Below are 17,663 nucleotides of genomic sequence, written 5' to 3'. Positions count from 1 at the left end.
AGAGCGCTTATGGTTGAAACCCAAAGCAGAGTGCTGGAGAACCAGTAGCCACTACCGCCCTGCCATGGACACTGAGTCCCACTAAAAAGCAGCAGTTCAGTTTGGCTTCTGGAGAGCTGCCTTTCTTTCCTGAGGAAAGGAAAACTACCCACAACAAGCTCTAATAGCTACTTCAGAAAAACAGCTGCACCTCATCTTCATCTATGGTAAATTCAGACAGAAGCAAGCACCAGAAAGTCCTCTATAGTTAAAAATACATGTCAGGAGTATATCAAAGTACAGGAAGAATGCTATTTAGAACACAACAAAAATGCACCACCAAACTATTATGGGAGACTAGGAGAATGATAGAAATAAGTAGGAACATGCAAAGACAGTGATTGCAGGAAGACAAAGCATCCACAAAGACTGCAGTGAGTATTTCGCAGGGATATAGAGGCAAATAGAGCCACAGGAAGTAGGAGAAACTGCTCATTTAAACCATCTTGTAAGACTAGATAGAAATGAAGAGTTTCATTAAGTAACTGCCCACTGACAATATTTTATTAGGTAGCAGAGTCCCTCAGTGCTCGATTTCTGTGCACAGGAGTTTTCCCGTTGGGAAGGTGAGCACAGGGGAGCTCAGCACAGCAAGTGCCTCCCGGGTGAAGGGACTGGTGGGTGAAATGCTCCAGGGCCTGTTGCACAGTCTGACCGTGGGAAAGGGCTGGAGTTCCGCCCCACAACACCTTACACAGGACAGAGTTGCTTCGGTTACTGTAGCATCATAGGAAAGGAGCAAAACCCCCCCCGCCAGCACTGGAGGGTAACAAGGCAGCAAGCCTGGGGCTTCAACAGCTGTCTGATGCCTCAGCACAGAAATCTGGAGGCTCTCAAAGAGTTAAACATCTAAAAGAGTGTTCTTTCCAGCCACAGACAGGGTGAGGCATTGCATGTAAATAAACTAACCACCTCATGGCAAGCAATGTCTTAAAAGCCAGACAGATTAGTCAAAAGATACAGGTGAACCCCCAGTGGATAAAACAGCAACAAAAATTAAGGTCTGGGGGGATGCTTCTCCTATTTGAGTGTCTGCCACCCTGAAATGCATCACATACAATTCTTTAAAAAAAGCAAAATACACACAAATAAAAAACAACTCCATCTCAGTATTTAACTGGCCCCAGTACTGCATTTGTAGTCATTTTCTAGACTTAAAGAGAACACAAGCAGAACCTGTATTTGTTGTATTTAAGTGGAAAGAAAGCTTTGCATTGAGTGTCACAAGTCTAAAGAAAAAGAGAAGTACAGATATTCCCAACAGTGACTTTAGGTCCTTCAGTGATGGTCATTAAGCCTCAGTGTCATTTACTTTGCTCCCTTTCTACAGGAAGAGTTTGAGCTCTCAGATCCGGCAAAGCAGCTGGAGCCTGGCTCTAGGAAAGGTGACCGAAGTTCTGGAGGCCGGTGGCCTCGGCACAAGTGCTTTGCCCACAGACGGCTGAGGAAGGCTGGCCAGGAGCGAGCAGAGCCTCCCATTTACCAACTGCGGCCTGAAGCAGAGTCTGGGCACAGCTGGTCGGGTCAGACAACGGGTCAGGCTGCCAAGTCTCTCTCCCCACATCTTTCCATCAGGAGTTGAAGACCTGGTCCAGCCTATTCAATATGTGGAATGGATTCTCATGATGGTGATCAAAGCAAAGGGCATACTCTGGCATGAGAGAAAAGCTATCCACCAGCAGGGAGCAAATCGGATAAAGAAGAGGCTTAGCAGCTCTTCTGTCCCTGCCTGGTAAGCTAATTGTTCATCGTGCCCGTTTTCCTTGCTGCACTCCAAATGAGTAGAAATCTGCATTTGGGAATTGCTGGAATATCCGAGTTCTGAGAACATGCAGCACCATTTTCATTACAGCACCGAAGTTAAAGAACAGTAGCTTTAAATGGGAAGGATAATAATGCATTACCATTCACTCTCAATTAATGCAGTGCCTGCAATGCCGAATGTACTTACTCTGAGAATTTTCTCAGAAAATGAAGCTAGAGTGTATTTCATTTATAAATCACAAGAGACACTTATTTGGCAAGAATGACCCCTGCTCATATACAATAAATCATGAACATCAACAGTCTCTAATGGATCTTGAGTCAGTGCCACGGACAGCAAAGCCCAGGGCCTGTGTTTCAGGATTCCAGGACTGTGCCAAAAGAACCTTATAAATGATTAATGCATTCAGCACAGTGTCATCTATGCCATTGGAGAGAAAGACATTCTGGGGCTCTGTTTGTTTTTTAAAAAAAGTGATAATCAGTTCAGCAACTGATCGTGCCTCTCCATTCCCCGACCAGGATGAGCCATTTAGTTCCACACTTAGTAAAATCTCTTCCCCAAGCTTTTGTACACGCCCTTCGTTCATAACGTGCAACATTTTGATAAGAAAGAAGAGGTAAATAAGTCATCTGTTTTCATAAGCAGCCCAAAGCCAGACTTCCTATGGGATGGAGCCAAGGTTTTCACTCACAAATGTACATACAACAGGGAGGTGACATTAAAGAGGTAGCTCAGGCCTCTTCTCTGCCGTACTGTGAGAACACTGATACACAGAAAATTCAAGTTTGGGTCCCTACTGCTCAGTCTCTCATGCTTTTCAATTATTCATCCTACAGTTTTCAACCTCTCCCCCTTCACTTTTGTCCCCATGGTTACTGAATCATTGTGTTCGCAGATATTTTCCTCACTAAAGAATGTGACTAACATGAGATAGCTAAGTTATCAGAGCCAACTCTGATATTGGTTTCTCCTAACATGGATCTTATCTTCTAAACACCTTCAAATAGACCATTGCACTGGCACCAACTTCATAGTGAGCAGCACTTCAACTATTGACAGAGACAGAGCTGCAGCAATATTGCACAGGAGACAAAGTAGGTTGGAGGCAGGTAAGGGATGAAATTCAAATGCTGGGTTTAGTAGACTCAGTCTGGGAGTGCATGATACAGGTAACTAGAAGATTTATTTCACCAGAAAATTTTAAATTAAGGCCTAGAAAGGAAGGCATTATTTCCTGACTGGACCTAGGTCTAAGAGTTCAAGTAGATTTCCACTTCTTAAAAGTCAGTTTGGTCAAGCAGTAGGAGACCCACATGTTTGAGGCCCAAAAAACCACTTACTACAAAATGCACCAAGACAGGCCACTGTATAACAAGTCTACTAACCTTCAACCACAATCACTGTATGCTGACCCAGGGGTCAGTAGAGCTTCTCCCACCATGAGCAGCCTGGACTGCCCCAGGGAAGCTCAAACCAGATCCCTTCCAAACTACCCAAAAAGGAAACATCAAATCTTGTTTGCATCCAAGAGGCCTTTCTCCCCTTCACTCACAGAATCTGCCCATCCACAAGTGCCCAGATGCTAAAGCAAGCATAGTCATGAGTCAATACACACAAGACTTAAGAAATGTGGAGATCTTACCTTGGCCGCTACAGAGGAGTTGGGCTTCTCCAGGAGATCCCAGAGCTTTTTCCTTTTCTCAGCACAGCAAGTGTTATCAAATTCCTCCCCTTCCCTTTCCCTCAGTGTCTCAGCTTCTCTCTTCAGCTCCTCATTCATCTGCTCCTTCTTCTGGTGGTAGCGGGCCTGGCAGCAGGATTCCAGGTAGATCTCATCAACCCCCCAGTAGTCCAGCTCTTGACTGAAGGACAAGGCGCACATTTCCTCCATCATGTGCAGTTTGCCAGTACGGTAGAAGTTCAAGATTGAGGTGAATGCCCCGGGATGCCTGTCGAAGAAGTACTCGTTCTCTTCCAGATTGTAGTCATCACAGATCTCCATGAGGGAGTCGTGTGTGTTGCAGTCTCTGAGCTTACCCAGCCTGGTCCGTGGCAACCTGTCCAAGGTCCGCCAAAGAACCTCGTGGGCCAGCCCCCCCACGTTAAGCTTGACCCTTCGGGAGCAGGCCTTGCTCCTGACGATCTCTGTGGGGTCCGGAGGCAAAGAGGTAGTAGAGCGAGATCCATGCTTATTCATCCCCAGAGGCATCGCTGGTCCCCCTCAGGCTGGACGCTCCAAGGTGCGGCGTGGGGCAGGGCGCTGGGGGCCGGCTCTCCTCACCTCTCCTTCCCCTCCATGCCCCAGAGCTGCAAGACACAACAACCATGGGTCGCGCCCGCCGGCTCGGCGCGGCCTGAGCCGCTAATCCGCTCAGGGGGCGGCGGCGCTGTCCGCCCCGCGGTGCTGAACCGCGCCGCGCGGGCGCTGTCCGCGGTGCTGAAGGCCGCCCGCTCCCACGTGTCGGCCCGGGTGCTGCCGCCGAGCTCCCCCGGGCGGCGGCCGGCTGTACCCCCCTCCCCGCCTCTGCTCGGGAGGGTCGCCCGCACACCCCGTCCGGGGAAGCTGTGGAGGCTGAGTACGGCCCCGGGAGCCTCCGCTAGCAAAACGCTGGGAGCTACCGACTGATAGGGGAGGGCCCAGAGCTCCCCCGAACACCGCTCAGCGATGCGCCCCCAAAGCCGCCGGGCCGCTAGCCAGGGGTGCGCTGGCACGTTGTCCCTATCCCGCACTGGTCGACCCGGAGGAGACCGGCCCCGCCACCGCCGTCGCCCGAGCACTCGGGCCCCGCTGCTGTCGCCCGGCCCCGCCGCCGCTCCCGCCAGCACAAGGGCCCTGCCGGACCGCGGACTCCAAATCCCGGGTACCCCCCACGACTCACCCAGGGCAACCCCTCTCCTCGGACCCGGCGATGCCCCCCGCCCTGCCCAGCCATAGAGACGGAAAGGAGACGCGGAGGTTTTTTTATAACTCCAGCCTTGCAAATTTCCCCGAGGAAAGAGCTGGGGCCGGGAAACGGAGTATTTCCAGCCACTCGAACGACGCACTCCACCTCTCCGGGCTGCCTAGGGACGCCTCCCCACACACCCCACGCAGACCTCTGCACCACAGGGAAATCAGGGAAAATCGGAATAAGGTAAAAACCCTGAGCTTCCTTGCAAACCGAGTGGCTATGACAGCCCTGAGCACTGTTGCTTACACAAGATGGCACGAAGAGAAACCCCGCCGCAGAAAGAAACGGCTCCTCCATGACCAGCCGGCACTGCTCCGGGGTCTCGGCCCCTCTCCCCGCCGATCCAGGTCCTCCCAGTCCCCAAAACGAAACGCACCGCTGCCTCCAGACCGCCGCCGGGGCTGCTCCCCGGCCGCCGCCGCCACGGACGGGGAACGGCTCCCCTCCCTCGGCCCGAACCCGGCCCGCACCTACCTCCTCCTGCGGGCTCCCAGCGAGGGGGTGCGGGGCTGTGCGGGGCCGAGGGCAGCTACATCCTGCGGCGGGGCGGGCAGCAGCGGCGGCCCCGCTCGCATCCCCCCGCGGGCAGCCTCAGGGCGGAGGGATGGCGGCCGCGCTCCCGGCTGTCCACGGAGCTCGGGGGAGGGGGAAGGGAAACGAGGTAAATCGGATCCCTCGGCAGGAAGCTTCCCAAGGCCTTCCCTCGGCTGCGGCTCTTCACTCCTGCCTACTGTCAACGCCGGAGCCGCATCTGCCCCCGCCCCCTCCCCAGCTCTGTCTCCGTGCAGACACAAAGGAAAGCTCCGGTACTTCCTTCTGCTGCCTGGGAACGGAGATCAACAAGTCTAGTCTGAACCTCCAGCTTTTCCCTGCAATTCTGTCCCGGAGTTGTTTGGAGTGAATTGGAAGTTGGGGGTGGAAGAGAGGAAGGCAGCTCCACCGTGAGCTGGGATTCAGCATTGCAGGGAAGGTTAACGCTTTCCTGGCCGGGCCCCACCGCCCCAGGGCTGCTTTACAGGGGGAACGACGCATAGAACAGGCATGGCACTGAGGGGAGAGCCGCGGCACCCCTCCTCAGGAAGACGGGTCTATTTCCACCGTCCTCCAGCTCCCGGTAGCTTCACTCATAAAAACAGGAGCAAGAATTGGTGCCAAAAGGAAAACAATGAGCAGAGAGCACTGATAAGCCCAGCAGGGCCCTATTGCTTTCCAGGGCCTGCTTGCTGAGCCAGAACCTGCTGACTCGGTAAGGCTGCACATCACCCTGTCTGCAAGGAGCAAACAGGACCCTTGTCCTCACTCCAGCAGCCCCTTATTGAATAAAAGAGCCTGTTCTCAGGGTGGTTGTGAATATTTACAGAAACAGGAAGAATAGTAGTGGGTTTCCACTGCTAGTTAGGACTACAAATACAATTAAGGGAACATTTACTAACCTGAAAACACAGCAAATATGAAGAAAAGGGTAACTTTCCAGGCAATAGCACAGCATTCCAACTATTCTTCTGCCATTCTGTCCTTCCTGTCTTCCTCCTTCACTCCCAGCAGGGAAATGGACCTCACCAGAAACCTGGAGCTCCATTAGCACCACTTAATGGCTACATTATCATCACTTAATGCAGTTCACCTGCTTAGGCTGATGTACCAGAGGCACACAGCTGTGCTCGTTAGCCTTTTCTCCTCGTGCATTGATTGGCCATGGCTCTTGGAGTATAGTGACAGTTCCTACTACTAGGTTTCTAAAATATGAGCCCAGTGTCTGATTTTATGTGATTAACTACAGAAAAAGACTCTTAGTCTTGCTTTTCCCCATTTCCTATGCTTCTCTTCCAGCCCCCACCTGGCTGCCCAGTGTGCACAATGTCAATGTTATGCTATTATATTTGGTGTTTGGATGTCCACATCTTCATTAGAAACAGCATTCTGAAATCCTAAACAGTGTTTGGTTGGTTGTATTTTTTTCTCCAGTTCCTCCTACAATTATATATCATTTGTATATTTCAAAATTTCTTAGAAGGAGAAGTGGGTCACTGCCTTCCTTTTGTAGATGAGGAAATTAAGATATAGAAAAGGAAGATCACCCAGGGGGAGGTGGAGGGAAGGATTAGGAATAAAACCTGCTGACCAGCTTAGTCCCAGCGCAGTGCCCCTCCACCGAAGTAGCTCCCCCTACCTTGTGAAAACATACAAACACCATCCAGAGCACTTCAGTTCTCTTCATACTCTCTTATTATTTCACCTCCAGATCCTATTTCACTCCTCTTACAGCAGAGATGAGAACCCCTGACCAGGGCTAGGAAGCTAAATCTGTTAACGATCACAAAGTGCTTTGAAACTTCCAGCTGGCAGGTGCTGTAGGAGAGCACGTTATTTGTTAGCACTGGCATCCAGGGCACATTATCTCCCCTGTGACAAATGCAGGCTGCTCTGCCGCGGGAGCAGGATGCTGGGAGGGAAGATGACAAGCAGCCTAATGCAGGGAGATGCATCAGATTCAGTGCAGCTAAGTCACTGGGAGAAAGGCAGCTCAGGTTTATTTGTATCTTCCTGCATCACTCTTCCTACCCTGCCAATGTAATTCACATGCTCTGCCGAGAGGCCAGAGAAGCGGCTGCGGAGGGGGAAGCAGCATGGAAGCACAGGCTCCTCCCTGCCGAGTGCTCACCTGCCGCACGCCTTCCTGCCCATGCTGAAAAATAGTACTGGACTCTCAGGCGAAGCTGCGAGAGGGAGCCCTGCCCAGGGCAGACCCCCAGCTGCCCTGCCGGGGTCTGCGCAGGGGAGAGGACCTTTCCAACGCCAGGGTGCCTGTTGCCTGCAGCGTTGCTTGTCCCGTCATGGAGAGTTTGTCAGCAAGGGGCAGTGCAGCCCTGAGGATGCAGAAATGTGCAGCCTGCTTGCTCTTCTCCAAGGTTATCTAACCCATTCTTGGTTTGGATATTCCTTTCAATTGATATTTTTGTACCCTGAGCTTCTGCAAACTTAATATATGGTTTGTTATTTCCACAGCCTATGGAACCAGGCGAGTGCTTGAATGCAGTCCGTGGCAAACCGTGTTCTTTTCCAGGTGTTACAGTAGTTGTTGACAAGGAAACACCTTAAACCACAAGTACTGTAAAGGAAATGTGCAGAGAAGGGCAAATATGTGTTCTCCTGAGCTCACAGTCAGTGGTATATACGTTGGATCTCACCTGCCAGGCAGAAAAGGTCTGGAAGACCATGTTTGCTGTGCAACAACATGACAGGGAGATAGGCTGAACCTAAACGTGGAAATATCCCTCTGCTGATCTGCAGTGACTCCTCTGCCTGCATATGGAAAAGTATCACATCTTCACAAACACCCACACTTACACAACAGTCTGGCATCTTCCTGTCCATCCTGTGAAGTAAGAAGGGAGGCTCATCTATATCATTTTATTGGTCACAGAAAAACAAAGGACTGTGAGAAAAGGAAGGCTCTTCATCCATAAACAGGCGCTCAGCCCCATCACAGCAATGGTATGTGGAACAATGGGTTTCCAGCAGCGATGGACACAGCGGCTTTGGTGGCCCAGGGAGTTTTGGCTGGATCCTGATGCCGAGGGGGTGCTGGGTTTCACATTCTAAAATGAGCTATAGATGTAACAATAACTTGTATTGTTCTTGCAGCCCAAGGGCCTTGTACTTGTGAGCAGGAAATCTGGTCACACACAATAAACTGTCTCTGTTACAGAGTGTTTCGTATTATGTCCCTTAAAGGATTCCCTCAGTTTCCAGGGATTTTCTTTCCAGCCTAGAAACACTTTAGGTACAATGGAGATTTTCTTTTATACTCCAAAATTCTTTCCCTTAAATGGGAAAAAACCCCCAGCTTTCTTGGCAGAGGTCTGTAACAAGTGTCGAAAAGTGCAAAAAGAACTGAGATCTGTAGCGTGGAGTGGTTTCAGCTACCAAGAGCCCAGGAGCATGGAAATACTGGAACACCAGGGAAAAATGCTGGACACAGACAGTGAAATACAGTCCAAAAACGAACCTTAAAGAGACAAGGCTTTCCTTGAAAACCCAGGCAGATCTCGGATGGCAGCATCAGCAGCAGCTGGGCTCCATCACCACGTTCTCCCCAGGGAAAGCCCCTTCAGAAGGAGTTCAGCTGCAGCTGCCACCCGCGGTGCCACGGGGAGCAGGTTCCGTGTGCAGGGGCAGCCTTGGTGGCCACGAATTTCCTGCCCCCCGCCTGTCCCCTCAGCGTGCTCCTCCATTCACTTCTGCCCTCCACCAGCATAAATAACATCCCCCCTCAGCTTTTCTTCTCCAGGCTAAACAGCCCCAGCTCTCTCAGCCATTCCTCATAAGAAAGATGCTGCAGACCCCTCATATCTTTGTGTCCCTCCACTGGACTCTCTCCAGTAATTCCTTGTGATCTGGCAAAGGAGCTGGGTCTCTGCAGGGCACTCCAGGATGCGGCTCCTCACAGCACCCTTGGAGCAGGAGGCAAAAGCAAGGCTCCCTCCCTAAACAACTACCACTTGAGCTTGGAGACGTGGTTCCTCAATGTGGGTGGGTGACAACAGGTAGCTGACCTGAACCGCACTCCTGCTAGGGTTCGCTTCTGCCCCACAGCCACTCGATTTCCATCCCTGCTTTCTCTTACCCAGCTCCTCTTTAATAAACACAGGCTGAGAGCTCAGCCTGAGAGGCAAAGCAAACACACATCTCAGCCAACAGATAAAATCTACTTCGAGGTCTAATCCTGGAGAAATGCCATCACTTGAATGGCCTGAAGCTTGGCGAGTTTTCTCAGAATAATAAGAGTAAGAATTGCTCTGTTCTCGCATATGTGGGTCCTAAAAGGATTCTGCAGTCAGAGAGCAATTTCAGGTGGTTCCTGGGAGGAAAGTACCACAACATCCCCTTTCAGATGGAGGAAATGGAGGCTGAGAAGGATTAAAGCAACCTGCCAAAAGCTGCGTGTGGTGAGGGATGAATGAGCAGCTAAATGTACTTTAAATCTTAAGAGATATCCTTTAGTGATTCCAGCCAAGGTTGTTTGCCCTGTCCCTGCTATTGCAGTCGGTGGCGGACGCGTTTCCTTGGCAGAAGCTTTTACAGGAGCTGCGTGTCTCAGTGACAATAAGGCTGACAGCGGTACCCAGCAGCTGAAGCTTTTTGTTGCTCATCTTTTATGAGGAATCGGCAGAAAATAGGCAGGATTTGAAATCCTGGCATGAATCCAGCCCTTCTGGGCCATTCCCTGATCTCAGTCGCCCTGAGCCTTGAATAAACACATTCTTCCTTCTCTCCTCCTTTGTGCCATTCAACAACAGCTGGAACTGCTTTGGGGTCAGAAGGCCTCATGCCAATGGCTGCAAAGTGACATGAAGAGGGATGAAATGTAACTTCAAGCAACTATTTAATGTTATTTCTAGTATCAAGGTGTGTGGCTCCCCTGGGGCAGGTCCTGCAGGAAGGGCTGGGTGGCTTGCACCAGTGGGGCTGGCTCCTTGGGGAGGGGAGAGCTCTGGTTTCAGTGACACCAGTCACAGCTGCAGCAATAGCATCACTTATCTCTCAGAAGGGTCACTTCCAGCCTTTCTTGGGTTATTTTCCATGTATAACTTGCCTTTAATAAAATACATTTAAATTTGCAGGATTATGAAGATCATTTTAAAGCAGCTTTTCTAACACTCTGTTCTCCTTCCCTGTTTTTCCCCAAAGTGTTTGTGAATGATGCAGAAGGCTGCAATAAGGCTGTCTCGGATTAAACTTCTTCACATGGGACAGCACCACTCTCCATGAATTTTAATCAGCTCTTCTAAACATGCCCTTTCTGCTGTACATACGAGTTCTGCAGGGGAGTAATACCCAGGACCAGCTAACCAAAAAGAACAAATTGGATGTAATAGTGCAAAATGAAAACGCTGCAATAACCTACCGAAGCGCAGCTCTGCTTCCTGCATCCCAGCAGGAGCGGAGGGTGCTGAGAGCAGGCGGGTATTGCCGCAGAGCCCGGGTCAGGCGGTGCTGCAGGTCCAGTTTCAACACCAGGTTACTGCACAGTGCCCTGGGGAGCACGGGCCAGCAGAGCAGGGCTGGGAAGAGCCGGCAATGGAGCAAAGAGTTATCTGGAGCTTACCAGCAGGAAAATCTGAGCATGAAGCCATCTTAAGATCCCATTTTTGGATGGGTGGGTGGCCTCTCTCTGAGAATGCCACGGACATTCCTCCTTCCCCTGGGAATTTTCGGTCTGACAACCCTCCTAAAAACAACTTTGTGTGCAGCATCTTCCGGTGCGTTGCTCACTGGTCACTTTGTCAAAGGTGCAGCTGGAAAAGGCAGAAGAAAAGCGGATGTTTTGTTTTGTTTTGATACCCCAGCACCAAGCACTTGTCCAGAGGGCAGAAAGCCTTGCTCGAGTCCTTCAGCACAAAGAGGCTCAAACCCACCCCGTCCCCAGTCACTTTAGATTTAGGCGCCAAAATTCTCAACAGCCTTGCAGCAAAACCTGTATCTCAATGTCTGACCCAACCCGCCCTGCCCCCTTGAGACTCAGTCTCCAGAGTGACCAAACATCTGAAAACGTCAACGGCTTAGAAATGTAGATTTACTATCATCACTGAACTCCTAGCACTGGAGTGCCCTAAAAGGCATCTTGCTGTCCAAACTCTTCATGAGGACACAGAATTAAGTGTTCTGGTGAACGCTTTGTTTTCTGCAAAAGCAGTTGCAATGCAGCTTTTCTGTGAAGTACATCAGGCTGCTTCTGCGGAAAGGGCAGGGAATCTGACCGGGGAGAAAAGGCCCTGGGCTGGAAAGCAGCAGCGTACCCCAGGCTGGGGAAGGTCTCCTGCCCTGTGCAGAGGCAAGGATGTCACACGTGCCCTGTAGGGATGTCACAGGTGCCCTGCAGGGATGTCACACGTGCTCTGCAGGGGTGTCACAGGTGCCCTGCGGGGATGTCACACCCATGGGCAGGACCACCCAGCCCAGGGCTCCCAGTCCTCAGCCCAGCCAGTCCCATCACATAGGGCTGGTCTAAGTGCAGTGATGAGACGCAAGGACTTGACATAGTCACAGGCTTCACTAACTGGGGACCAGCTCCTGTCCTCATGTCCTCCCTGTCTTTCAGATTGCAGGCTGCTGACCCCCCCTTTCACATGGTCCCTGATAGGACGAGGTTCCCCCCCTGCTCCTAGCATTTGTGTTCTGCCCTTTCAGTAACTGAAGTAGAAAAACCAGCAAAGATTCCTCAGGATTATAACAGAGACTTTTATTTTAAGTGTTGTCAGCTACCTACCTTTGTATTTTTCCATACATTAAATATTAACTACCCAGCCAATGTAATGCAAAATTTAAAATGCCCTCAATTCAAGTGGTTATGTCCCAGTAAATCAGGAAATCCCAGCAAACTCCCAAATTTCTCACCCACTGTCATGTTTGAAGAGCGAGCAGCCATTTCAGTATTTCACAATTGTTCTCTAAAACCCTTTGACGGCCTTTCGAGTTCACAATAACCCACATACCACAGCTGGAAGCACCGGCACCCTCTGCCCTGTCTATTTTCTGGCACGTTCACAAGGGTCAGCCACAGCCTTGCACTGGAAAACCAGAGGTGAGTGAACCGAGCCCATCCCAGCACTCATTTGGCCATCTTACAGATGGCTGCTCTTCAGACAGGCTCTTTTTCTCTTGCACATAAAAAGTGAAGGTGATTCTCCATCAAAATCAATAGAGGAGGTTAATTAAATACCTCTGCTGAGCAGCTCATCAAAACCTCCTCCTTGAGCTCAGTGTGTGCGAGTGATCTCTGCTTGCCTTGCCCAGACCAGCCCCTTTGATTCACAGAGGGGCTCAGGGACACCCAGCAGCAATTCAGCTCTCCTGATTACCAAGGGCTACACAAGCATCATTTCAATAGATCTTAAGCTCCATAAAGCAGCTACAATTTGTTCCTAGCCCAAAGCTATTTGTCCTGCATGGGTGTTTTTTCTCCTCTCATCAGAAAACGCCCTGGTAAAACGTGATTTGACTTTTGGGGTGTCACGTGTGGCCGCACGATCCTTTCCTGCCCTGGTGTTAGCTCTGCTGAGCCCGCTGGCACAGGGAGGGAGGCAGGGAGAGGGGAGCAGCAGTTCTGGTGTGGGCTGAGGAGCCCCAGGGGCTGGGGGCTGCAGGGAACATGATGCCTCTGAGAGCAAATACCCAGGCTCCCAGCAGCTACTTTTCCAGCTAAAGCCGCTAATAGCCCCCAGGATCACTGCAGATGGGGGAATTCAATGAAGATGCATTGTGAAAAGCACAATTTTTGAGCTTGCGTAGTTCCTCCTGAGTAAAAAATGTAAGTATTTTATTCTGTAATAAATACTAGACTTGCTTGAAGCTTCTGTAACGATAACTTGAGGATAGCTCAGCTGTTCCGCTTCCCCAGCGCTGTGTCCTGGCAGCTTTTCACCTCTTCCCTATGTCTGCTGAGATGACATTGGCCACCAGCGGGTCCCTCTAGAAGAACTCAGCATGTCCTTTCAGCTCAGGAGCGTGTCCTGCTGCAGCCATGCAGAGCGCTGAACTCACGTTGCACAGTACAACTCACCCTAGGAGTTCCAGGCCACTGAGCGTGTGACATTGGAGACACTGTCCCTCGGTGTCCCCTTCGCGCCTGCCGAAGAGCCGGCGTTTGTCTTGTACCGACGTGTGTGGAAAGGACATGCCCCTGTCTTCTTGCTGTGAAGTCAGAATCAACAATGTAAATTGCAGGTCTCAAAGCATCTATGCTTAAAACATCCATCCTTACAGATTTTAATCTAGTAAACCAAGAAAGACCAATTCAGTTCTGCAAGAAATAGACTAAAACAAGGGTTTCCCTGTGGAAAAGGATTAATTAGGATAGGAACAAGCACAAGCAAGCAGCGATGTCTGGGGAACCATCCCAGGAACTTCAGTGGTTTGCTTTACAAGCCTTTGCAGTGCAATCTGAGACCCAATCTCCCCACCATTTGCTTGATCGGGAGAAATGTGATGCTCCAGCCCTAATATGGACCAAAGTGCATTTTTGGGGAGAATGACTTTGTAGATACAAGCAAATCCACTGGCCTGCTCACAGCGTTCAGGTTTACATGCAGTCTTTCCAGACCCCGAAGGAGCACCCTCAAAAAAGAGCAGGGGGTTGTCTCTGCACTGAGCAGCTGCAAAGCTGCTGCCTGGGGGAGATGCGCTTTCCAGCCAGTGCCCTGCAGGAGGGCACATATAAATGTCAGCAATTACAGGCAAAGCAAGCCCTAGTCATTCAGTTCCTCCCTGCGAGGTATCACCAGGCTTACCAAAGGCACTGGAAAGTCCTGCTTGGCTCTCAGATAGAGCCCACCCGAGCGCCTCCCACCCCTGAACGCCCACCCGAGCGCCTCCCGCCCAGCTGGGCAGTGTGCAGCTCCACTGGGCCACCACTGTTTGGGTTGGGACCCTAAACTCCAACAGGACTTTTTTTTCCCAGTAGCTAAACATTGCACCAATGCACTTTATAGTCACAGCCATGATGCTGAGTCACTCAGAGCATCTTCCCTTCGGTTCTCACTCGTTATGTCGCCGTCAAGAAACATCAACCCTCTGCCCAGGCCCTGAGGTTCGTTCTGCAGAAATAGAAGCACAGCGTTGCGTGTACTCGAGCTCATGAGTCCATTAGCTATATTTAGTTCCCATCTACCCAAGGATTCGCAAGAAAACGGATGAATGTGCAAACTTAATTGCAAGTTACATCCTATAGATTCTGACAGTTATGTTTTCCCTTGAAATATGCCTCCAGGATGCAGTTCTCTTCGAGTGTATCTGGTGTTTAGTTACTCGAAAGGACATCACAGCACGCTGGAGCCCCCCCAGGCGCCCTGGGACACTCAGCATCGGAGCTGCCATCTCACAGCTAAAAGGTAACGTACAGCAATTGTGTTTTCTGATGCAATTCTTCCCAGCAGTTCCTCATCCCAAGAGACTAGGCCATACATTAGCTGGGTTAAAAAGCAGCACAGTAACCATTCTCAACAAACATTCAGAGAAGTGGGAGAAGATCGCCAGCTGATGGAAGGTGAGCCCTTGCTGTTTTATTCAATTTTCAGTTTATATTGAATGCTGACATACCTTTCTGGCTGTGACATCCCAGGGCAGCATCTTCCCTTGTTAAACCCTGGGATTTGTGAGTCTTTCAGCTCTAATTCAGAAGAGGTCAACAGGAGGAAAGTAAATCTAAAATGATGAAGCAGTCAATTGAGAAGAGCTGCCTCCTATTGCTGCATTTGCAACACACCTGCTCCACCCACCCAAGTTATTCCACATGTTGGTACTTGTAATTTGGCCAAAATTAAAACTACTAAGGTTGGAATTTTCCACATCATTTATTGGTAGGAATCAAGGACCGCTTCAGGAAAATCAGCTATTTTCAATAACCAGATCAGGGGGAAAGCACAAAACATTAACAGCAATGAGTTTGTTACTGGGGAACAAAAAAGGGCTCCATCTGACATTTGCTGGTTGCACCTCACTGAAGATTAACAAGGGAGAGGAATTTTTCATGAGAAAACCTTAATGTTAACATTTCATATAAGTCAGTTGCTTGATTTTGCAATCCAAGTAACCAGTATAACAAAGAGTGAAATTACACTAACTACACTAACAGAACGAAACCAACATCACAGTGGAGTCAGGAACCTGGGAGCTCTCCCACTATATTGCACCAGTAAATAATTTCCGCAGCTTGGGACTCTTCCTTATCTATGGTATAAAACCCAATATTTAATTAAAAAGATGAGCATGAAAGAATCTATGCAGTTTGCTGAGGAATAACCATATATTTAACAGATGGTTTTGCTGTGTAATCATACACTGGAGATACGAAGGCATTCAGTGAATTTGTACGTGATGATCTCTTCCCAAGGGGAGGGACTCCAGCTGGACCAGTTAGCATCCCAGCACAGGAGCGTGCGGGAGGGAGAACCGCGCTCCGCAGCCCCAATGCACCCCGTACCCACCCTGCGTGGCTGCCCAGCACAGCCCCGCTCCCCATGGCACCCTGCAGCGCTCAGCCGTCCTCCTCCCTTCTAGAAACCTTTCTTGGAGGTGTCTGCATTGAGGAATGTGCTGTATTTAAGTTGCTGGATGATACCAATGCCCCATCACTGCTATTTGGTCTGTCCCTGTCCCTGGCAGGTTCCTGCCGGGCACACAGTGCATGGCCACTGAGCCTCTGCTGTCTCCTGATGCTCATTGCAATGGGAGGGCAGTGGGGGTCACCCTGCAGGGGATGGTCCATTGGAAGGAAAAAAACAACAGGGTAGATCACAAAAATAGCGAAGCTTTCCTTCGGAAAACAAGCAGCAGTCCCTGTGCAGTGAGCCTGGTGTGATGCTCTGCCTGGGTTTGTCCCCCCGCTGTCCCAGCGCTGCCCCTTGCCCAGCCCCAAGCTGCGATAGCTCCCGCCCACCACGGCCGAAGCTGCAGCAGGTTAAATGTTTCCCACTCTCGACAGGGGATTTTTTCTTTCAGTCCAGCCTGTCCGAGGATTTTCACTGAGCTACACAAGTATGTGGAGCCCACACAGAGAAGCTCCAAATGGAGCAGGACCAGCAAACTGTCAGTAGTGGGTCTCCTGACCTCACCCACTGCACATACCAGGGTTCACATTGCCGTAGAACTGGACCCGTTTCTGACCTTCTGAACTCCAACAGGCTGCAGTGAGGAGGAAGCAAAGCCCGATCGCTTTTGTGTTACAGGAGGAAGGACAGAGAGGGGCTATAGGATAATACTGGTTCTATATTAAGGCCTGCATCGGGTTGTTATGGCAACAGGAATTCCAGCCACCAGTGCGGGCTCCTCCGAACGCCTCCCGCCGTCCTCTGGGCTCTCACCAGCCCCCCGCCCAACACTCGGGACGAAGGGGAGGGGAAAAACGCAACTCGTCTTGTCATGTTCCCAAAAAGTGAAAATCAAATGAGAAGAACAGCTTAAATAAATATGTCTACAGACACAAGCACTGAAAGCCAACTCTCAGGGTGAAAAGGCTCAGACCCTCTCAGCTCATGGAGCCCACCAGCATGACAAAACCCACCTGGTGTGTCCCCAGGGGGGACAACCACATGGCTCCCGATGTGGGCCAGGTGTTCACAAGGTGCATCCCGGTGGGATGGGAACGAGTCCCTCCTTGCACACCCACTGCTGCTCCTTCCAGCTGCTGGGAGTCTGCATTCCATCCATGCATCCATCCATCTGTGTACTTATATGGTCCTCATCTCCACTGTGCCCAAATCTCAAGGGCCACCAGGACATTGTTTGCTTTGTTTTGCAGCTATCGTGCTGGAATTCATAAACAGAAAGCTGTATGTGAGACACATGAAGTAAACCGTCCCTTTCCCACTACTAAAGCCTCAGCTGGAGTCCTGCATCCAAGTTTGGTCACTGCTCATCAAGGAGAGGCCCCAGCTGGCAAAAGCCCAGAGGACAGCAATAGGAGTGACCAGAGATGCAGAAAACAGCCTCTAAGGAGAGATGGAGGGAAATGGGTCCATTAACTCATGCAAACGGAAGGCAGAGCGGAGATGGGGTAAGAGTTTTCCATTCACAAAAAGGTTCCTGTAGAAGAAAGCAATGATTTGCTTTCCATATCTGCTGAGAATCAGACAAAAAATAATAGGATGTGAGAATTCAGATGCCTGTTGGGGAAAACTTTTGAAGCAGAAGTACAGTAAAACCTTGGGAGGCTGGAGAGTGGAGACATGCTTAAGACTTCCAAGAAAAAGGTGCTTAAGCATCTGTCAGGGATGGTCTAGACATATTGATCTTGGGTTGGTACAGCAGGACGGATTAAGGTATGTCTCCATGGCCCTTCCTGCCAAATACAGCTGTGATTTTTCTATGAAAACCCCACCTATGCATCACAGTTACACACTGACCTT

General features: G+C 50.4%; 1 protein-coding gene across 1 annotated transcript in view; it reads right to left on the bottom strand.

Moving 5' to 3' along the window:
* Positions 1 to 4,016, bottom strand: part of KCNB1 (potassium voltage-gated channel subfamily B member 1) — a gene marked incomplete at both ends in the record, with an annotated part of 99,508 nt that extends 95,492 nt beyond the window's left edge. Inside the window, one exon of the mRNA XM_080354768.1 lies at positions 3,450 to 4,016. Coding sequence (XP_080210894.1) covers positions 3,450 to 4,016 — 567 coding nt within the window. The remainder of the gene's footprint in view (positions 1 to 3,449) is intronic.
* Positions 4,017 to 17,663: the final 13,647 nt, after the last annotated feature.

The sequence above is a fragment of the Nesoenas mayeri genome (genome assembly GCF_963082525.1).
Source record: "Nesoenas mayeri genome assembly, chromosome: 16".
In the NCBI taxonomy this organism is placed as follows: Eukaryota; Metazoa; Chordata; class Aves; order Columbiformes; family Columbidae; genus Nesoenas; species Nesoenas mayeri.
The sequence above is the reverse complement of the archived record's forward strand: the minus strand, read 5'-3'. Positions and strand labels throughout refer to the sequence as shown.